General features: G+C 33.1%; 2 protein-coding genes and 1 long non-coding RNA gene across 3 annotated transcripts; 2 read left to right on the top strand and 1 right to left on the bottom strand.

Moving 5' to 3' along the window:
• On the bottom strand, positions 1-2,916 carry LOC129312559 (11-beta-hydroxysteroid dehydrogenase B-like). The gene is made up of 6 exons (XM_054955213.1): positions 2,675-2,916; positions 1,796-1,988; positions 1,521-1,606; positions 1,295-1,426; positions 647-811; positions 1-549 (listed from the first exon to the last, which is right to left on the bottom strand). The coding sequence occupies exons 1-6, from the start codon at positions 2,858-2,860 to the stop codon at positions 304-306; spliced, it is 1,008 nt and encodes a 335-aa protein (XP_054811188.1). The 5' UTR covers positions 2,861-2,916; the 3' UTR covers positions 1-303.
• Positions 2,917-7,255: 4,339 nt separating this feature from the next.
• LOC129312857 (uncharacterized) lies at positions 7,256-9,449 on the top strand. The gene is made up of 3 exons (XR_008593744.1): positions 7,256-7,362; positions 7,936-8,024; positions 8,850-9,449. It is a non-coding gene; the product is annotated as an uncharacterized LOC129312857 (long non-coding RNA).
• Positions 9,450-16,707: 7,258 nt separating this feature from the next.
• Positions 16,708-20,859, top strand: LOC129312324 (probable serine/threonine-protein kinase At1g09600). Its single transcript, XM_054954870.1, is given in 7 exon segments — positions 16,708-18,146; positions 18,783-19,067; positions 19,520-19,727; positions 19,730-19,836; positions 19,982-20,121; positions 20,123-20,207; positions 20,757-20,859. Coding segments are annotated over 7 exon segments (1,029 nt in total). The 5' UTR covers positions 16,708-18,002; the 3' UTR covers positions 20,817-20,859.
• The last annotated feature ends 2,967 nt before the right edge of the window (positions 20,860-23,826 follow it).

Here is a 23,826-nt window from a genome sequence, read left to right as displayed (position 1 = left end):
TCCAATAATAGTTCATAATGTTTCTCACAACGAGACTCGTGGAAATAAGTTCAACAGAACTTACATATAGCAAACTTGAACCATAGAAAAGAGATTTTGGCTTGTAAAAGCTTATTGTATCGCTTGCAAGATGTACATCTAGTTTGAACTAGTCCAACTTTGACATGGATGGTCTAAATTTGTATTAATTGTTTCTTATTTTAAAATCTTGTTCAAGAAAATCTAAACCATCAACATCTTATAAGGACAGTCCAAGCCATACGTACTCAATAGAGTATGTGCAAGAGATTGGTTGTCCATTTTTTAATCAGAGAGATAACTTGCAGCGTAAGTTATCGGTTTTCCGGTGCCTAAAAGGGAAGAGCTTCTTCTAACCCCTTGGGATGAAATAAGGAGGTGGAAGACCCAACTGAGAATTTTGGGAGTGAAAACCCGAAATAGTGCAAAAACATCGTACCAACTCGGATACTTCACATACGGCTCGCCTCGACATGCTCCTGATACGATCAATCTCGCAAATTCTTGGACAGATCCACCACTCACATGCACCTAGAACAATTCATTAGTGAGAACAATATTAAACAAGAAAGAGTCAAAACTAGAAATTGAATTAAGAGAAACAATATTAAATGAAGAAACAACTCACCTCTCTTTCTTCCTTCCACTGCATATCAGCACCGTCCTCCATCATGAACTTGCCACTTGTCATTTCACTTCCAATCCAACCATGTGTTGCTATGGTTACTCCAACCTCATTCTTTAGTTCAAATCTTAGTGTCTCATAGAAGTTCACTAGTGCAGCCTTTGCAGCCTACCATGTAGATAATACACAATCAAAAACCAAATACACTCTCTTCACTGAATAGAAAACAGCTTTCAAAACACACACACACTCTCTCTCTCTCTCTCTCTCTCTAGCGTTTGATTTGGCTCTGATCACTTCAGCAAAATTCCAAGCTAACGTGTACACTTCTCTCTATCCTTGAATTTCACTAATTACGCTCTGGTCTTGTTTTTCCGGCTGTGATTTATATATTCAATTGAGATAAGTGATTTCAACACGATCATGTACATGTCTTGTTGAAAATCTTTTAAGGTCCATAAAACTCTAGACTGTGAGACCTGATTTTATACCTATCAACTGTTGAGTCAATCCCAGTTTCATTCAATTTGGCCTAATGGTACCTTGATAGGCTGACCGATGAACCATAGGTCAACTTTTCAGACTAATTGTTACTGTATTAAGAAAAGCAAAGAATGTTAAGACTTAATTATGAGGTGGATAAGTACTTACAGCATACAAGCTCATCCTTGGCAGAGGTAACCAATTCTCTACCGACGCGTTGATAATCACACGGCCATGGCTCTGATGAAGGTAAGGAAGAGCGACAAACGTTGGGTAAACATTGCCCCAGAAATTGATGTCCTGAGAATAAAAATGTTTAGACCAAATTGTTTCATTAATAATGCCTCTACAATGATTTTTTCCCCTGCAAACTGATGCAAATTGAACTTCTTACCAGAAGAAGCGGGAAAACTGATGTGTCTGTAGCTTCTTCGAAATAGAATGTATGTCCCAAACTCACTGTATTCACAAGATGATCCACTGCGAACAATAAACAAAAACGAGATAGCTCACTATAAAACAAGATCTCAGTCTTAACTAATTCTGATATGTCAGCTAATGCAGAATAGTTCTGAACTTTAAGATTATTTTTTAGAATATGCTCTCAACTTTCAAAACCAGTAAATTTAGTGTACTGTAAATAAAGGTTAGTATGTAACATGCACATACCACGGCCAAAAATACTTATGGTTTCATTGACAAATCTTCTGCATTCATCTTCCTTGACTACATCTGCTGCCATGATTATCACATGGCTTGCACCTAGTAGACTTGCATTCTCGGCGATCCATCGCAGGCGTTGCTCCCGGCGAGCCACTAACACTAAATTTGCCCTCCTCTTTGCATATTCATATGCAATTTGCTGCCATATTCAAAGATATGATATAATCAAGCAAAGTAACAGACAAGTTTAAGATACAATCAATCCAAACACAGGTTCCACCAACTTGATTGATCTTCGAATACAAACTGAAAATGCAAAATCAGATCAAAATTCAGAGTAAATGATGCTTGATTTGCCCTCCTCTTTGTGTATTATACACAATATAATTCAATGTAATTCCATTAATCATTCCACATTGAAACAAACAGAAAATGAAAAATCACATGTGAAAAGAAAATGCATCTCAAACAGCAAAAAGCTACCTCATTTTTCTTTATTTCTCTCTCTTCTCTGCATATTAATAAATGTAATTTGGTTGAACTTCAGACCACATGCAGGGAGGAACAGATGAACTTCAAAAAATTGCATGCTGTTTCTTACTGTGTTTTGCTTCACTGTTTCTGCTTCCTTAGTGGTAAATTACAAAACCAACACAGAAATTGATAACTTCAACTAAAATAATCAGGAAACTCTCACAAGGACTAAATCAAAAAATAAAGGCTCTACTTTACTTGATTCACTCCAAACATGATCATTTTGTACATATGAAACCATTACTGAATTCCAATTGCGTAACTGTGGAAAACTCAATCTGGCTTGGCTTCGAACAACATGAATGAAACAGAGAAGTAGTAAATAAAGAGAAGGATTGAAAGAGAACTTGCCTCTCCAATGCCAGAAGAAGCACCAGTGATGATGACGACCTTATCGTCCATATACTCGCCATTGGAGCTCTGATAAAGCCACTCACAGACATTGAGGAAGCACAGTGCAGGCCATGCGAAGGCCAGCATGAGCAAACTCGCCGGAGGGACCACCAAGTTGAGCACAGAGTTCATCAAGTAGTCCATGGCTAGCTAGCTTCAGATGGTTATACAGACAAGAGAATAATATATGATATGTGGGAGATGGGTTGTAGATGCGCTTCAGAACAAAGAAGAGAGAGGGAGATGAAGAAGAGGAAACAAAGAGAGAGAGAGAGAGAAACACGTGGTGGTGGAGAAGAGTGAGGTGGTGGAGAATGAAAGAGTGCTGTGTTGGATTTTCATGCATGAAAGGTGTCTGGTTTACACTCACACTCATAGCTGCTTCAGTGAAATTGATGCTCCACCAAGCTGACATCTGTATCCTCAAACTGACAATGGACTTGGACATGTGTTCGGTTCGGTTCGGATCAGTGGGTTTGGTGTCGGGTGTCATTTCTGGGGTTTCACTCCATTGTTTGCTGGAGAGGCGCGGCCTAATTTTCAGGTATGTTCCATTCCATAGGGTGCACTTGGAGGGGTAAACACTACGATTTTTTTTCGGTATAACAAATATATTTTAAAATCAATTATATTATATTATTCATAATTTAAAAAGGCATCAACAAATAATTTTATATATACCATAGACGTTTTATTAAAAAAAATGAAGCATACCAATGACCAATTTTAAATCAAAGATTAAAATTAGACACAAATCTAGATGGGAGAATGACAATAATATATTCTTGAAATATATATGAAAATTAAACAACGTGAAATGAGATTATTGTTATTTAGTTTTTCGGGATTTGTTTGATAGTGGATCCATCTGGCTGCTTCATATTTCATATCTAAAAGGTGCTTTTACATTTTAAAAAAGAGGGATGTTGTTCTGGTATAAATTTTTAACTGACTTTCAGAAAATGCATGATGAGGCTCCAAAGTGAATTTGGGAAAGCTTTGAAGTGTGATTTTAAAACATGATCCCCTTAATATTTAATATGACCATACCACCCTGATTTTTATAAAAAAAAAGAAATTGTAGGTATATCTTTGACAGATCACGTTAATAACATTATGGTTCTCAACAATTTTTTTTTGACAAATAAGTTGTAACTAGCAAAAGGTATAGTAAACTGAATAATGCATATTGAACTATTTATATTTTTCTACAATATATCAAACTTTATATTTTTCATCCTTGTTATTTAACATATTAAATTTTATGTAATTTAAACTTTTTATCACATATATTTTTCAAATATTTTTAATATGAAGTATTTGTATGGCAAAAATTAATAATAATAAAAATTAATGCTTTTTTTGACAATTGTATGTTCAATTTAACAAATTGGCACAAATTTTGTTACAACAAATAACTTTTTTTAAATTGACTTTTATCATATGAATTTTTGACTAATGAAAAACCTAATGAACACTTAATTTTTTTGTGGAACGGCATATTTGCCCTTAGCTTCCATTGCCTACACCATTGACGATTGGTGAGATATCAATTGCATCAGTGGTGATCTTTGGGGGATTGGGCGACATCTACATCAAGCGAGGATTTGTCATTTTGCAAGACATTAGAGGTTTCAAAACCAATATGACTAGAATTCGAAATAGTATGCTCGACTGGCAGTGAAAGAAGCTAAGGGCAAATATGTCATTTAAAAAAATTAAAATATCAAAAAAGTCCCTGGGTAGTACATAATAATTATTACATTTTGTGATACTTAATTGTCATTTTAATATTTTGAAGGTATTTTATTGTCATTTATCTATTTATAAAAATAGGCTAATAATTAGAATGCTTTAATTCCAGTAATTCCATGTTTCATACTCTTTTTACAATTATGTGCTTTGAAAATTAGGTTTACTGGTTGGTCTTAGTTAGCTTAATTATAGTATAATTAATTAAATTTTTGAACAATAATTATCAAATAGATAATTATTTAAGTATTAGAAATATAAATTTTAAAATATCATTATTTAATAGCAAAAATATTATAATGATAACTATAAGAATATATCTATCATTATCTCCAACCTTAATTCTCTCAAAAACCAAATCAGATTTTAATTCTAATTTTATTTTTTATAATTCAAGATTATTCAAATTTAAATTTGATTTGCAACCCAATATAATTATATGTCATATCGTCTAGCTTAATTAGCCTTAAATATATGTCACATCAAAATTATTCCATGCAGAAAATTCTACTCATTTTTTTTAGTATATTTTATCTTCTTGAATCTTTAACAAATGATTTTCCTTTCATTTTTCATCCAACATTCTTTATATGAAACTAGCACGGGAAGCCTATACTTTACTATTAAAAAAAAATTAAATATGAAATTATATTATTGCATTGATTTACTTTTATACTTGATAAAAATGATATGGAAATATACTAAATTTGTGCTAAATTAGATGAACATTTGAAATATAATAACCTTCACTACCATATAATTAAATTTTGAAATCATGCTTGTTCATTACTCCCCTCATCATCTAATAAAAATATTCAAAAAATCAAACTGCTTGCCATACTTTTGAGCCTAGACAATCTTTAAAGATGGAGTTTTTTGGGACATGCGCTAAATGATCCCATTGCTAAATATGGAGGAATAAGCTATAGTTGTGCTTTCTCATTGTAGGTTTGTAAGTGGTCAATTTTTTTCTTTTTAGTGAAAATACCTTGTTGTGTAATGTGTAGCATTTCATGTCACTGTCATTGATATATTCCCTTCAATATCCTTTCAATATTTCATTTACTACAACTTGATTTTCCATGTCAAAAGATGGAGGTTTTCTCTTCTTTTTTTGGATTAGACGGAGGTCTTCTTATATCTTATACTCCATTGATTTATTTCAGTGGACTGTAATATTTATATGCAATATGATAAAAAAGAGCAGGTTAATCAATACAAATTAAATAAACTTATATTGAAAGTCCATTACTACCAGTTATAAGAAACAACATACACTTCATGTTAATAACGTAAAATACACATAAGCTATGCTTAGAGAACAATTTTAAATTTACTTGTGAATAGACTTTACATTCGGTTATCATGTTAGGAATATTTCAAGAGCCTTTGCCTCAGGCCATGCACAATCCTCACAGTATGAAAGATGTCCTATACTCCTATTAGCCTTGTGCTATATATAGGAAGAGTGTGTCCAAAGTGTATTCCATCTAACATCCCTTAATAGGAAGAAATTTCTAGCTGTCCTCTTTTCGTCAACTCAAAGCATTTACTATTTACTAATATATTGATATCTGGACTTCTACATTAATGAATTTGTATATTGCTTGTGATATGATGCAGCGATGGTGTTATACTTGTTCAGTTAAAAGTTCTCTACATCATATCTTGCAGAGTGTCATATCTACCTCTTCTCTGCATAAGACAAATGTTGATCCGGAGTTTAAATGAGTTACAACTCTTCTCCTACTTAGTTTGAGATCATTCCACCACATGACTGTTTAAATATTTCTTCTTGCCATAACTTTTTTGCAGTAGTTATATTTGATAATTTCATAATGAATGAAGCCATGTTACAAATGCCTCATTCTTCCTATAACCCTTGTGGCAGAACAATGGTTTTCGAGGAACACTTCATCTGCAAGTAATTTAATCCAGCTCCCAATATTATTTACTAAACAAAAAAATACATATCAGTTATCAATTGCAACTACTGCCAAACCAAAAAAAAAAAACCATCATTCCATATGATTCTTGCAAATTAAACGACCAACATGAGAGATGCATGTCCTTCAAAAAATCAATACTCTCATACTTTGTCTGCAGACTCATGGTGAAGGGCTTACCTTAGGAATCTATAATTACAAATCAAAACATGCCTCGTAGATGAGATTTTCTCTCAACTTCATAGACTACCAATCAAATTAATAAACTACGAAATAAGTGGAGAAAAATTCATCCTACACTTTGTCCTGCATCTATTAAAAGACATCCCTTGATATTTCCATTGTCATGAATGATTGGTAAGGGGTAGCCATTTTTTACTACATAAATCCTAAGCATGGTTTACCAAAAACTCAAAGGGCACATAATGAACTAATAGAATAATGAGAAGACATCAAGCGTAAAGACACATGTTTGGAAATATCAAGAACCCCTGATACATTAAGGGATGGAAAAGTATTGGAAAATAAAAGTAGATGAAGTCATCTGTAACATCCGGAAATTTTAAGACTCGGATTTATAAAGATAAAATAAAATAAAATATCTATAATTAAATTAAAATTTAGAATAATTTGATAGAGGTCCAGAGTTTGAATTTTACTAAGCAAAAGTTTAGTTTTATTTGATTTTTAACTATAGAAAAAATTACCAAAGTTGACCCGGGCTTTTGTGCAATAATAAAAAATGTTGGGCCATTTCTTGTAATTTTCCCCAAACTTTTAGATCAGCTTTTATAAGAGGAAAACCAGACCAGAAACGCAGAAAAGAAAACAAGAAAAGAAAGGAAACACGTGAGAGAGAGAGAGAGAGGAAGAAGAAAGGAGAAAGAGAGGGAGTTAGGCTCGGATCTAGGAGTCTTTGCGACCGTTGCGAGCTCGGCTACACGATAGGTAAACTCCCTACTTCAATCCTCTTCTTTTTCTCTTGATTTTCTTCAATTATTTGGAAGAGGAGATTTTTGGATTTTGATTCCAAAGGCTTTATTCTTGTAAGCTTTTGTTTCTTTGGATTCTAGGGAGCATGTTTTGAGTTTCTATATAGTGATCTAATATTTTGAGTGGATAATTGGATGAAAAGAGGTGTTTTGGGCACAAAATAAATCCTAAAAAATTGGGTTTTTGCTCTTCAATGGTTTAAGCTTATTGATTTAGTTATAATTTTGCTATTTGAGCCCAATAAGATTTAAATTAAGGTTTGGTTTTCATTATAAGGGCTAATGGTGAAAGTTGGTGACACTAAGTGAAAGTTTTTAATTGATTAAAAAATTATATAAATTGAAAATTAGCCTAGTGATGGCTAATAAATGGTTTTGGTGGTTAAGTGATACTATGTGAATGGTTGGTTTAATATATGGACCATTAGGGTGGATTATGACTCATTGACCTAAGTTGTGTGGTATGAGTTATAGTCTTCATTAATGCTATTTGTCATGATAAGTGATGTGGATCACTTATATGTTATAGGAAATTGTTGGTGGAACTTATTGAGAAGTAAGGAACAAGTCGAGCCCTATTTTGTACAAGGAGAACCCTTTTGGTACCAAAAGGTTGAGGTAACAGGAAAATTTATATTTTTTTTATTACTTTGTTTTAGCTATTTTTGAATAAATATTACTAGTTATCATGCATTACATGTTTTAAAAGATTAAATGTGCTTTATAAGGGGTTATGGGTTACTACTTTGATTATAGTACAAATATATTTTCTAATTATTTAATAACAATGTTTTTATGGAAATGAGATTTATAAATATTATACTACTTTAGAGTGTTGAATGGTCAATACTCAGGAAAGGTAGACAAGAGTAAAAGGCATGATCTCGGTGGGAGTTCACCAATGAGAAGGTGTGGATTTTTGATATTCTATGGCACACTGTCAGTACTCAGCGTTGTCTTACGTATTGTGGGCTCAGTGCACTAAAGTGGTTAGTGTATTGAGTGTTCGACACCTCTCAGTGGGGGAGGGAATCCGACATATGAAGTGTGAGGTTGAGTGCCTAGGCCAAGGTAGCCCTCACATGGAGAGTAAGTCGAGCTGGCTCTGGGAGGGAGTTAGCTTTGACTGCTCAGGATTCACGTCGAAGGGGCATAGGAGGTTCGGTGGATTAGATCATGCCTTAGATTATGTTTTGTACCTGTGGAGGTACAAGTAGGTATAAGGTTTACCTGCGAGTTAAAGAGTGCCAGGGGGCATTCTGTTGGTCATGAAAGGCCATACCGGCCTAGGTCATGCATTCATGCATTTTAAATGGCTAAATTATATACTATGTTGAATTTATTATTCATTTATTTGATTATGGCTTACTTTGTAATAATCAATGTAGATTTCACTGTTACTGAGACTGTGGTTGTCTCACCCCTTTCTTTTCAATATTCTAGGTCCAGGCGAAGGATCCAGTGGTGGATGGGGAAAGGAGCAAAGCTAGGGGTTTGCTTGTGATTTGTAAAGAACTGCAACCCCTTTCTTTTGAGCAAATATATTGTAATATATTTAAGATTAGGGTGCCAGTAGGATATGATTGTGTGTGTGTGTGTGTGAATATGTGTGGATTGTGTGCTTGTGTATGAATTTTTGTCTGTTTGCAGACTTGTGGCTAGGAAACTTGGTTATGGTGTGTGGTTTTGATGGATTTACTTAGTAGACCAAGTTTCTATTACAAGCAGATCTTTATTTTGATATATGTGTGATTTTATAAGCAAATGCAAAGTGGTTGCATTGCAAATGGTGTGCTATGGGCAAACATACAGCTTGGATAGAGAGAGTGGGTGCGTGGGCCCCACAAGGAGCTCTGAGCCAAGTGAAAATGTTTAGCATATGTATTTATATAAATACATGGTATTTGGATTGATTTATGACCACTCTTGTATGATTTGTGCATTTTGAGGGTTTAGGGTCCATTTTGGGAAATGGCACCCGGGTGGTCAAATTTTGATGTATGGGGTTTTTCCATCATTTGAATGTTCTATCAGATGTTTTTAATCTTATTTGACGTGTTCAAAGTGTTCCCACAGGTTTGTGACCATTAGGATGAGATTTGGACAATTTTAAAAATGGTTTTTACCAAAAAGCTGTACTTTTGCATCTGGTGTCTAAATCTTAATCCGACCGTTGGATTTCTCTAAAATTTGGGTCACAAGTAAAACCTTTTATAAGCTTCGTGTGGGCTTTGAAATCACGTCGATCGGATATCGGACGGAGAAACGACGCACTTCGAAATTTGGTCTGGAGGTGCTGTCATGACAGCATTAAATTGCTGTCATGACAGCTACAGTATTGATGTTGTAACCTGCATAAAATTCAATCCGTCCGTTGGATCTTTTCAAAATTTAGTATGCTAATAGTACTCTTTAAAAGTGATATGTGAAATTTGGAATCGCTCCGATTGGAGGTCAGATAATGAAATGGTGCACCTCGGAAGTTAGTCCGGAGGTGCTGTCATGACAGCTTTTTAGCTGTCATGACAGCAAAAATAGTCAATATTTTAACATGTTTAATTTTTAATCTGACCGTTGGATCTTTTTGAAATTTGGTACACTTATAGTACCCTTTGAATGTGACGTGTGAGCTTTAAAATCACTTCAATCGGAGGTCGAATGACGGAACGGCACCTCCTGGAAGTTGGCCCAGGAGGGCTGTCATGACAGCAATAAATTACTGTCATGACAGCATCTTTTTATTCCATTTTCGTCTAGCTTGCTTCCGTGCGCTATAGGTAAAACCTATAATTATTTTTAAGGTTTTAAATGATTTATTTCTTAAGTTGGTTAGAGGATCAATTCCTTAACCACACTTAGTTTGTTTGAATTATGTGATTTTTGGATAACACTCGAGACAAGTGTTACATCATCAAACAATGACTGAACATCTAACAAAAATTAACATCCCAAAAATATATTAAAAAAAACTTTCAAAATAAAATAGCAAAGACAAGTTTATATAAAATCTTTATCAAATACATGAACAGATGTGTGGCTACTTCTTTGATAGCAAAAAAAAAAAGGTAAATAAAAGAAGGCCTGCAAATATAAATGAAGGTGAGAAGCATGCATATTAATAGAGGGTCATTGACTGCAATAAACTCTTACACAAAGGGTGGCAATCATCCCAATCACAATAGGAATTAGAGTCGTTACCATGAAACCCAAGCTAATTATACCAGATTGAGATCAGATAAATGAATTTCTGTAGTAAAAATTAATGAAATGAACAAAATTTCCATTCCATGCTCCCAGTGATTCCTGCAATGATGATAAAAGAAATGAACTAATTAAAAAAAATGCTCTCGATCCTCCCCCTACCCCCCAAAATACCCTACAATTCTCAAGTCTCTCATTATCCCTACCCTTGAAGACTATAAACAAATAACGATTTGAATAATAAAGCAATTCTAGTTGATAACCTTTCATTTCAGTAAAAATGTAGAAGGAAAAAAATTATATCCTTAGGAAGGATGAAATATAGTAACCTCATCTAACATTATCAAAGAATGAAAATGAAATTCACAAATTCTACACAAAAATCATAACAAAGTCCCCGCCCTTTTGAGCAAATTGGGGATGATGCTTAATTTCTTTGTGACTTTATCTCCAAGATGACACAAACCATATAGGTAAAGAATAGAGTTGAAATAGGTGATGAATGAAAGGAGAAAAAGAACAATCAAAGGAGAAAAATAAAAACTATAGAGAAGGCACACCTTTGAAACTATAGAAGTGTTATTTTGGGTTAAGAAAAAAGAATCGATATCATCGTCCGTTTTGATTCTCGTTACTGCTTCACTGCCATAATCACCATCCTTGCTGTCGCTTCAATCTCCGTCACCACCATCGTTGCTAGATATCCCTATCGTTACTATATGTAGATTATCAAGAATTAAAAAGGGAAGAGAATAAGAACCTATTCTGCATTAGCTTTAGTATCTCTCAGAAATCATTTCTAGACTGCAAATGCAACAAAACCCTAGCAATGTAACGGGACTCGAAATGGTGAGAGAAGAAATACTCACATACCAGTGACATCAATAGACACTAGCTACAATATAAGTGTGATTTTCAGCAACGACACAATGGAGGTTGAGATTGACTAGCTTGAGGTTCCAGAAATTTCTTTCTTTTCCTTCTTTATCCATCCGCTTGAGTTGGTATTAGGTCAGGAAATATGAGAATCAAAACATTAAAGACTTAGTTGATTCATTAAAAAAAGACTGAAGAAGAAGAAAATTCTATTGAAGAAAATGATAGAGGAGAGAGAAAGAGAACAAAGATTTTGAATAAGACGGATGGAAGAGAATGGATGAATATCACGAGGTGATGAAGCTCTGTATGCATAGAGGCCATATTGTTATTAGATAAGAAAATGACATATTATATTTGCAAGCACACGGCCCATGCAAAGTAATTTTAAGTCATGCGATCCTAATTCAAAATATTTTTTTTCATAATATCATTGTTTAAATGTCTCTTTTTCAACATGTAGTTCAATGTAGGAAAGTAAGCTAAACGCAGCCATACTGTTCATAAGCCATTTAAAACTAAATAGCTTAATGATCAGTAACCTTGTGAGAGGAGCTGGGCCTACCTTAATGGCTTCACTCACTTATTTTTTAAATTATATTGATTTTATAATTTTGACTTTTAATTTTGATAGAGTTTGAATTTTATTTTCATGTGAAGTTCATAATTTATCTATTTATTTTATTCATCATAACTATTTATATGTTATATATTTATGTATAAATTGTTCATATATATTTCAATCATGAAAATGCACATGAAGAGTTTTATATCATATATGTGTGAAGTAAGAGATCATTTTCTTAAACAAGTGGTGGTATCAAAGCTTAATTAGTAATGATAACTTGTGTGAAAATGATAATAAGTTTAAATTAAAAAATAAGTGGTATCAGAACTTATGGCATATGCTTGCATGAAAATAATGATAAAATCCTAAATTAATTTATATTTATATATTTATACATATAAAAATTAACAAAATTAATAAAATTGAAGGGTAAAATCAAAATTTATTATAAAAATAAAAAGAATTAACTTATATGTATTTATACATGCATTCTTTATTAGCTATAATACTCGTTAATTTAAATGAAGTTGTAGATAGGCTAATGATTTGAAGGATATTAAATACACATGTAACTAAGTAAAATCACATAAGTTGTGGCTAGTCTTCCTCTTTGTCTAGAATAAAACAAAATATTTTGACTCCTTCACACAAGTTAGGTTAAAGCATTTTGGAGGATTGGGATGAGCTTAATGATATAAAGAAGGTAAAAATAAGAGAAGGTTGTTATAGGGTTGTATTTGTTTCACAACAAAAAAGGTATTATTAGTTTGATGCTTTCATGAAAACTCATGCTCATGTTTTGAAATTAGTTTATGCACTTCTTGAGATCTATTCGCACATTTCAAAGGGAAATTGTATTTAATTATTAATTTCTTGTGGTAAATACAACTTTAATTTGACTATATTCAAGGCTTCATTGTTCATCAAGTTGCAAAGACCTTTTCATTTAATGGCAGGTTCCTACCTCTACACTCTTCACCTAGCAAGATCAAAGAGTGAATATATCAAGAATTGTCTTCTTTAATGAGGATTAGGTTAGATTTTAACATGGAGTGTATGGAGAGAAAAAGATTTGATAGTTTGGAATTGTGGTTGATGATATTAAACTTTAAAAATGCGAAAGTATAATGTCAAACTTAACATTACCAAAACAATCTACACTCGATCAAATTATCATGGTAATTAAGATATGTCAAATCTTTATTTTGACTACCATGATAAATGATTAAAATTTAAAGATAAAAAACATCCAAGGCTGGGATCCCATTTTAAACTCTTATAAAAAAGTTTGAATTCAAACAACAATAAGATAGTGTTTTAAACATTTAAGAAGCGTGATAGAAAACATATAAAAGGATAATGAAAACATATAGGTAAAATAGATATTTATGCTCAAATTGGTCTGTGCACTATGATTAAAGTGTCATCCGACACAATGAGCTGTGTGTTGTGATAAAGGCACTATGCTTCGTGGCACAATTTGCAATTATTGCTAGCATGACAGCATGTCAAGATGAAATTTCAACTTATGCCATTTCATCATTTGACATTCGATTAGAATGATTTAAATTTTCACACGAAGCTTATTCAACTATCTAGCTAAAACATTGGTTTTATTTTAAAAAGATATCTAATTTAAAAGTTGGATACTCGAATACAAAATGGTTACTTATACAAAAGTAAAATGCTATCAAGAATCCCAAAATTAAATCATTTGCCATTAGTCTCAAACGAGGCTTACTCAATGTATTGATAAACACTTCATTGAATGATTATATAAGCAATATTACATCTCATACAAGATTTAGGTAGTTAAACCCTTAATTTCAATCAAAATGGGGCAATAATGTATTAAGTATAATAAATTATACCCAATGGCCATATCTAATGCATAACCAAGTTAAATCCTATATAATGCACTTGCATTAATATTTTAACCTCAAAAAATTGATACAATTCAAATACATATATCTTGGGCCAAAATACAACTCATAACAATCATCTATCATGCAAGTGCATTAAAACATGCATGTGATAAATCTAGTTGGTAATTAAAAAAAAAAAACACACACACACACGTTCATTCACACATCGACTTAAAAGTTACTTGGGCAATTACAAAGGTAGAACAAGTCTACTCCTTGCCTGGTTCTTCTTCCTTGTCCTTATTCGTGCCTTCACCTGAAAAATAATAACCACAAGGTGAGATAGAGTTCTATTAACCAAATAATATAAACTATCTTAACAAATTAAACTAAACAAGCATAATAAGTAGAATAACATCAAAACATGTGGAATAAAGTATGAATTCATTAAATTAAACCATGCATGATCTTAGATTTCTACTCAAACCTTCGCAATGACCTCCAACTGAATTCATAAACTAACAATATACTAGATCAAGTCTATGTGAACAAACTAGTCCGAGCTTGCCTAATATGAAAGTTAGCCTAGCCAAAGGCATTGTTATCACTTTTGAAATATGGATTCCCTTGTTACGAATGCTCGAGGTGTCATATTGCTCTAGCCCACACTCTTTCAGGTGATAATGGAGTTGTTGGAATGATAACTGATATTAGGGCTACCCATAATGTCAATAATACCATATAGATTTCTATCCACTCCTCCCTATAGTGAACTCCCATTCTTTTACTAATCATATGCTAATAAGTGCATCATTACAACATAACTTACCCATACATTTCACACAAATGCCCATTTATCAATTTAATATCACTCATGATCATAAACAATATAAGTTCATTTCATAAGTAACAAATATGTCTTTCTTTCAAAACATACATGCATCCCACATCAGGTAGGTTCTTAAACATACATACATATATACATTATATATATATATATATATATAATAATAATAATAATAATAACTTCTTTCACAAAACTTATAAACAATCTAGCACGCCAATAAATAGAATATACTATTTGGTTGCCTTAATCCTTTCGTTATGGAAAAAGGGCTACCTTTAGACTTTAAAGCTCTAATAGACTCCTCTAGCTCAAAGAGGTTCTAAGTAATAAGAATCTATATATTAAAATGTGATTCGTTCAGTATCAATACTAACATAAGCCCTTCTTAGTAGAACTAGCTACTCTTACCTACAACTTCTATTGTTGGCATGTTCTAAAACCTTAATCATCTTCCATCAACTCTACTTGGCTACAATTAAGTTAAACATCAACATTAAACAACTCTAGTTACTTTAAAACTCTCATTTTCAAGCTAGGGTTCATCCAATTGTTGAAACGCAACCTCAAAACTCAATAAAATCTTCAATCCTAAGTATAATAGCTTGAATCAATTTTCAATAACTCCATTTGAGTTATTAAGTTCATATCCAAACTTTAGTGTCATAAAACTAATGTCAACACTCCTAAACATCAAAGAGAATGAGTAGGAAAGAAGACGAGGGATATGTAAAGCTTACTTGAAAGTTTAACGGTCTAGCTTAGCTTGAGAGTACCTTAAAATTGTAGCCTTAGCAAAAAAAATCCTCTTTCCCGCGCTCTCTCTTGTGTTTCTTCATATCCTTTCTAATTCTTGCATTTGATCCGCATATTATTAAACCAAATTTTGTCTCTTCTGTCGTAGCGTATGGTACAAAGTTCAAACTCATTTTTGGGCTCTCCCACTTAGGCCTGGTTGGTCCAATTACTATCTTAGCCTGAGCTTGAAGCTACCCAACATTCCAAAAAATCTATTAATAATCGTGAAAACATGATTAATTTAATTAATTCAATATTTTATTAATTTATTTTTAATTAGTATAAAAAATTTTGAATTAATTTTTTTTTAAAATTTTTGGAATGTTATAGAAAAACATGAGAGGTGTCTAGATGATTACCTAGAGAAATGGATGGCTAATCTATCGCATCTTTCTATAGGAAACAAGTCGTTTCTATTACTTATTGTCAAATTTGCCGTTAGATTTACACCCAGGGATTAATGATGTTAGTCACTTCATTTATTTCCAACTAATCAATTTATTAGTCACTTCATTTAAATTAGGAGTGTTTCTAATTAATCAAATTGTAAGCACCCAATCCAACTGAAATAAACTAAATGAACTTTATTTAAAATTAAGGAAAAATTATAAGAATTTGGGTATTATTTTGTCTATCAATAATAAGTTTTGAATAGTATAATTCAATTATTTTTAGTTCCATTTTTAATAACCCATTCTAGTTTGTACCCTTTTTTTATTCCTTAATTTATTTTGAAAAAAAATCACACCTAGATCCACAAAACAGATTAATTATCAAGAGAAAATGACACTTGATATTAAATTTATACTTAAGTTGTAAATGCTCTTTACCCAATTATAAATATATAGAATTTAAGATTTGAGGATATTTTTATACATTTTATAGACTTCTTGACAATTAAATATGTTCTATGGGATCTAAGTATGATTTTCCTTATATTTTCTACCTATTTCATCGAGTTTAAATGATTAAAAAAATACATACAATATTTCAAAAATTTTAAACTATAATTTATCATGCAGGAAGAGATCTAGTTAATTAATTGGTTATTAATTAATTATTAATTTTAGTTAACTATTATTATTTTTCAAAAACCACTTATCGTCCCCTAAATTAAAAATAGCAATACTCTCCTGCTAGAGCTGAGATTCCTGCTAAGTGCTATGCACGTATTCTTCCTTCTCCCTGATCTTCTCTTGCTTCTCTATTCTCTACTATGCCATTGGAATCAATGTCTTCATTCCCTTCGTCGCGCATGCGATTGGAATTTAAACTCGCAGATAACTATTTGTTGGGAAGAGAAATGAAAAGGGAAAAAAGCATACTTGATCAATATGTGGAAGAACTGCATAGAGAGACAGGCTAAGCACCACTCTGTCAAGTCTCTACAATGCTTGGTGTTTCGCAATTCTCGGAGGGGTTGAAACTTCTCTCTCTGTCGTACCAACTACCTTCTCAATTCCAAATCATTTCTCTAATTTCCTCAACTTCTTTTTCGCTGTTTTGTTTTTTTATTTTTTATTTTCTTGTTTGTTTTTCCATTAATGTCCTTCCTCCTTCAATCTCCATCTCTTCTGCGTATTGAAGGAAACAGAGTTGAACTTTAATCTTTTCCTTTCTTTCTTTCGGTTCAGGTTGCTGTTGAAATCACCAAAGGAGGAAAATTTTCTCCCCTAAATGGCCGGCCAGAAATCCTGCATATGAGAACATTTAGGTGTATATACATTGCGACCTGAAATGTTCGGTGCAGGGAATTCTGGTTAAGGTTTTAGCATTCTTCATCTTCTTAAATAAAGAGTTTCCCTTCATTTTTCTTCCAGCCTTCTTCATCTGATGATATTTCATGCTTTTTACGTGATTTTTATTTTCAACTTCCATTTAGCTTGAATTTCATAATTCATTTGGGTATTAAAAAATATAAGTCAATGTGGAGATGCTGCAAGATTCAAATCCGGGGTGCTTTTCACAAAGTGGATTTTGATATCTTATTATGCAATTAGAGCCAGCAGTGTTTGGGTTTCTGATTGATATGATCATGTTTGGCTTCAAAAGAGGGTAGCTAGAAATGCTTTTAAGGCGAATGGGTGAGTGGTTATAGCAATTAGAAGGCGGCGATAGATTTTTAGAAATATATGCCTTCTTGTCAGGAGGGGATTGTAGGTTAACAATATGGGGTGCCTCTGCTCAAAAGACAAGAATGAAGTTGAGGAATATGATAAAGAAGAAGATTTCACCAAGTCTTCATCAGTACAACTAGTTGCTCCTGCACTCTCAACAGCAAAGTTGGGTGCTGCTGCTGACACTGATGGTTCAGTAAATAGGTTGCTTAAGAATATTCACAAACAAATGCAAACAACCACAATGTAGTTGATGCAAAACTGATAAAGGGCCTACATCCGAGATGTGTAACATCAGATGCTAGTCTTGCGGAAGGAAAGGGATCGATGTCTCGAATGCTTAGCATTTCTCGGGATTCAGAAGCAGAACATGTTGCTGCCGGATGGCCATTGTGGTTATCTTCAGTAGCAGGAGATGCCATCAAAGGGTGGGTTCCTCGACGGCTAGACTCTTTCGAGAAGTTAGGCCAAGTTAGTTCTAACATAAACTGCCCTTTTCTCTTTGCTGCAATATACCATTGCATATTTTGTTTGTTGCGCATTGTTGATAACAACAGGTGATTCAGTTTATGTGAAGCTGATTACGTTGGTAATGATTAATAACATTGGTACTGTGCAAACATATCTTGCTGACAATTGTGGAAGAGTTTGCCAATATGAAATTTGTTGCAAGACCCAATATGAAAGTATACTGCAGTCTGCGGCATCTTAGCATTTTATCATTATAATAATTTTTAATGACTATTTAATAGAGGAAAGTAAGCATGCATCTCTTGATGATTCCTTAAGACAGGAACATAACTTTTTTACCTTTGAAATTAAAAAAAAAATGTTATCTTTTTATTTGCTGAAGCTGAATTTTAATTCTTCTTTTATTTAAGCAGTCTTCATAACTTCTATGCGAATCTAGATATGTATGGATGAGTGAAATTGATAACACAAGAGTGGCATCAGTTGTCAACTTATCAGTTTCTTCTTCTTCTAGTTTGTGTTAGTTGCTGCCCCATGCCAGCTGGCTTGTGATTTCTGGATTTACTTACTAGCAGCGTGTTCTTAACATGTTTTATCTTTCAATCTGTCTTACATTCATGTGGATACTATGTGCAGGTTGGCCAAGGTGCCTATAGCAGTGTACACAAGGCTCGTGACCTTCAAACTGGTAAAATCGTGGCATTGAAGAAAGTGCGCTTTTCACCTTCAGATGCTGAAAGTGTTCGGTTTATGGCTAGGGAAATCTATATTTTGCGTCAACTTGACCATCCAAATGTCATGAAGCTTGAGGCTATCGTGACATCAAGGACGTCCAACAGCTTGTATCTTGTCTTTGAGTACATGGAACATGACCTTGCGGGACTAGAAGCATTGCCTGGGACAAAGTTCACTGAACCTCAGGTATATGCCATTCTTAATCAAATATTGTTGTTTCATAGTGATTGGATTTTGATCACAGGAAGCTTTTGCTGCTTATTTAAACAAGTGGAAGGACTAAGACGTATTCTATCTAAAATGTACTAAAAGTTGAAAGAAATTTGAAGGAAACTACATTATGATATAGACTATGAATTTTATAGGAATAATGAATGCATGCCTTGTCTTATCAGACGTAGCTTTTATTTTTTAAGGAGATTCTATTTCTACAATCTTTGAGCAACATTATGTTTATTTTAAAAATAGGTAGATCTACTATTTTACTGGACAGATGTTAGAATTGTGAATTTCAACATATTTATCTGAGTCAGTTTTACATGACAACTGGTAGAAGATTAGAATGTATTCATGATAGTATATAGAAAATTTAGCTAGATAATACATTTTTTTTTTTCATTTCTGTTTGGAGCTTGCAGATAAAATGTTATATGCAGCAATTGCTTTGTGGGCTTGAACACTGCCATAATCACGGCGTGCTACACCGTGACATCAAGGGTTCAAATCTGCTGATTAACAGTGATGGAATTCTTAAGATTGCTGACTTTGGTCTTTCAACTATTTACCAAACTGATGAAAAAGAGCCATTGACTAGCCGTGTTGTGACTCTGTGGTACAGGCCACCTGAGCTTTGCTTGGTGCTACAGATTATGGACCTACAATTGACTTGTGGAGTGCTGGATGCATTCTAGCAGAATTGCTGTACGGGAAGCCTATTATGCCAGGAAGAACAGAGGTATCGTTTCTTTCCATTAATATGAATATTGTATTTGGATACGTTACACCTTTAATTACGAAGATGCAGGCTATCTCAATCCTTGATTTCTAATATTTCTTACTGCAGACAATTGCATACTAACAATTTTATTTATTATCTCCAGGTGGAACAAATGCATAAGATTTTTAAGCTTTGTGGTTCCCCATCTGAAGAGTTCTGGCAGAAAACAAAATTGCCACATGCAACAAGTTTAAACCTCAGCAACAATTACAGACGCCGTGTTTCTGAAACATTTAGAGACTTCTCCTTCTGCCTTGGCTCTTGTTGAAAAGCTCCTTGCAATAGAGCCAGAAGATCGAGGTTCAGCAACTTCTGCTCTTCAAAGTGAGGTATTTCTTAAAAATCGCCTATCACATAATTAAATCACCGGGTTCATCTTTCTTGTAGCTGTATTTATCATTCATTTGGGGAAACCAAAACTGCATCTTAATAAATACTCCCTCCATCCCTTCATATAGTACCCAGTTGCCAAATTCACGGAGACCAAGGAAGTTGTTTATGTCTAATTTTATTTCTTTCCAAATCTACCTCTAATTAAATGTATAATGGTTAAATCATTTTTTAGGGGTTGGGGGGAAAAATCACTGATTAGGGTATATCTAGAAAGATTTTATAATGCATCCTAGAATTACGAAATGTTCTGTAAAAAGGAACAGGGGCTGTAGAAAAACTGGGTATTATAAAAAAGGACGGAGGGAGTAAAATTTTTTCATAATTTGTTTTGATGAACCTCTAATAATGAATTATTGACCATCATCAATTTTATTGGGTTTTTTACCCGAAGTGTATTTGTCTAGGTTCGTTGATATGGGAGTTATAAATTCAATATTTTCAACTGAGCTTATTGTCTGTTGGATATTTATGAATTTTAATTCCAGTTCTTCACATCACCGCCCCTACCTTGTGATCCATCAAGTTTACCGAAAGTTTCCTCCTAGCAAGGAATTTGATGCCAAGCTTAGAGATGAGGAAGCAAGAAGGTATTCAAAATTCTATTTCCTAATTTTCACAGACAAGTGCTATAATCAATTAATAATAGACTTATTGTTATTTTCTCATTCACAATTTACCTATAATTGAAATCTTGACAGACCTTTCTCTTGTTAAGTACTAGTTCTTCATACCCCTTACTCACCAATGTTGTAAAAATCAAATGGGCTGGCTTTCTCCAGAAGATATATTGTCTAGTGGATTCAGTTAAAACGCTTAAAAACTTTGATTTACGAGATTACTTTTTTCACTTGGTTTTTCAGTCTTCTGAAGTTTCAAACTAAATTCGTACTGATATTCCATTTTCCATGCCTTTACTTTCAGAAAAAACACTGAAGCTGTAAAAAGACATGTACCAGCATCTGTTGCACGAGGTGCAAGAGATACAAATGCTCTCCGAAACACCAGAGTACAACGCACCAGGAAATATATCTGTACGTATCTTCATTAAAAAAAAAAAAAAAGCATGGTCACTACTAATTTCTTGCTTCTAGGCTCATGGATACATTAAAATGGCAGGTTAATTCAAATACAAAACGGTCTAGTGACAAATATAACTCCAGTGAGGTGGCTTCCCACTTTAAGTATTGTGCCAACCAGAGGATCTGTACAAAACGGTCATGATCATCCTACTTGGGCAAAGCATGCCGCTGCAACAGGATCGCCATTGAATAAGAGATCAGAATCCAGGGGGAAGAAATGCAGAGTTAAGGACGCAGAGATCTAACGTAAACCAGGCAGCAGCAAGATTTTTTCTAGCTCTCATCTAAACAAGGCAAGGCAGTTCTAGCAGAAAACCTGGAACAGTAGGAAACACTTTGCGTTCTTTATTTCATACCATGTGATAGACATGGTATATTAATTCGTATTTGTATATCACATGTTGTAGCGTCCTTATCAATCATGTTTTATAATATGGTGCTATGGACAATTACAATTAAATAATCTTTTTTGCATGAATTATATCCTAGGGAAAACTACACACCAACTTTCAACTAAGGTCTATTATACAATCACTTGAATTTTAAAATGCGACAAAATCCCTCCTGGGACGTTGGTCTACAATGAAAATGATTGCATCTTCTGCACTTAATCTTATTAGAATTTAGTATCTTTATTTTAGCCCTAGGTTCTTGGAGGTGTTTTATTACATTTTTTAAGTTCATATACAAATTCTGCTATTAGGTCTTACTTTAGGAGATAAAATGTAGTTTCCCTAATATTAATACAATGTGCACACGCGCTCACGTGTGAACTCATTGATTGTCTCCGACGATGAGAATGTTCATCATAGTGTGTTATTATGATGGCTCACCTTGCTCATTCACAATACTTGTTAACTGCACATCACAGACTTGTACACTCCACATGTAGAAGTTGATTCTGTTCTGGCTCACCATGCTCATAGTCAACATGATTAATCTCATATTCCTGAAAAATTAAAGCAGTATTTCTGTGTTCAAGTCTATATTTTTCATCTCTGAGAATTGTGCTGCATTTTCATATAATTTCAGGGTTATGGGCCCAAGAAAATAGGATGCACCACTCTGGACCATTGGTGCCTCCTGGAGGTAACATCGATGACATGCTCCGAGAGCACGAGAGACTAATGCAAGAGGCATTCCGTACTGTCAAGGACAAGAACTACCAAAAAAATTACAAGTAACAAGAAAAACCAAAGTATAGGCCATCCTCAGATATAAACTGTACACTTCTTATGGTGGGCATTTTATTGCTTAACTATCTGTTTCAGTGAGAGTGCAATTTCATATGAAGTAAAAAAGAGACTTTTTGTCAACCATGGCTTACTAAAATGGATGCAAAACTGCATATATATTGAATGTTGATCAGGAAAAAAATTACTGACAAGATGACGTATGGTCATAATGGTTTGTACAGACTTGTTGCTCGCTGTTGATTAAAAAGGTTGTGTAAAATTTCTCTGATTAATTGTATATTTGTGTTGAAGATTAGCTTTGTATAGTTCAAGTAATTTAAAGTCCAAGGCATTTGCAATATCCTCATTTTCTTACTGTCTTAATGCACTAGTTACTTACCGTTCTAACACTGGGAATTAAACAGGTGGATCTATAACTACTAATAAATTTAGTCCACTAATAAGGATTTAATACATAACTTATTAAGGTTATGAGATTAAGGGCAGGTTTGTTTAGATTAAAAAATAAGTGATTTTTAAATAGTTTAGAGATTTTATAAAAAGAGATTTATTTTGTTGAGGTTTTATAGAGCAAAAGTATTTTATATTGGTTACAATAATAAAAAAATAATTAATTAGTTAAGATTTTTAAATTTATAACATCTTCCTTGATTTTTGTTTTAAAAATGATTATTATTCTATTATTCTAAAATTTTATATACATATCCTGCCTTTTAAAACACTTTCTCATTTATTGCTTAAAATAATTAGAAATATGTTTCTTTTCAGATTCTGATTATTTTCAAAAGTTTCAGAAAATATCACAATAATTTTTTTTTTGGAAAATAAGTTGAAATAAATGGATCTAAATCGTGCTATCAATGTAGGAACATTGTTGGTGGCTAATATAAGTAGTTTTTTGGGGGTACATGAAGCTGTTGTAAGCGTTTTTTTGTAAGGAGTTTTTAAGATCTAATTCATCTAAATTTTTTTTGGCCTGAAACATAAAAAAAAAACCAGAACTTAATCAATGCTATCCGTCCATACCTAACTCCACATTCAATTCCTCCATCCCTGTTGGTTTTTCGATAAAAGATGACTAATAGTGACATTAAACCAAATATATTTTTTATTAGTCAACACAAAAAATAAGTATTATGTAATTTGGTCTTGTTTTTTAAGAGCATTTCACTTAAAACAAATTAATAAAATGCAAATTATTGAACCGATATATTATTGAAAACTTTTCTAGGACATATATGGTAGAGGGGCGCGCGCGCACATATATTCGACAAATTAAC

This window comes from Prosopis cineraria, unplaced genomic scaffold (assembly GCF_029017545.1).
Source record: "Prosopis cineraria cultivar Desert tree isolate PC_DT_omini unplaced genomic scaffold, ASM2901754v1 PC6, whole genome shotgun sequence".
In the NCBI taxonomy this organism is placed as follows: domain Eukaryota; kingdom Viridiplantae; phylum Streptophyta; class Magnoliopsida; order Fabales; family Fabaceae; genus Prosopis; species Prosopis cineraria.
Note: the sequence above shows the minus strand (reverse complement) of the source record. Positions and strands in the feature narration are given on the sequence as shown.

What these genes read in the sequence shown, in the direction of transcription:
- LOC129312559 (XM_054955213.1), bottom strand. Translation starts at nt 2,860, where the DNA reads ATGGACTACTTGATGAACTCTGTGCTCAACTTGGTGGTCCCTCCGGCG. An exon ending in CATAAGTATTTTTGGCCGTG is followed by an intron (nt 1,607 to 1,795) that starts GTATGTGCATGT and finishes TATTGTTCGCAG; the next exon opens with TGGATCATCTTGTGAATACA. An exon ending in CAAGGATGAGCTTGTATGCT is followed by an intron (nt 812 to 1,294) that starts GTAAGTACTTAT and finishes TCTACATGGTAG; the next exon opens with GCTGCAAAGGCTGCACTAGT.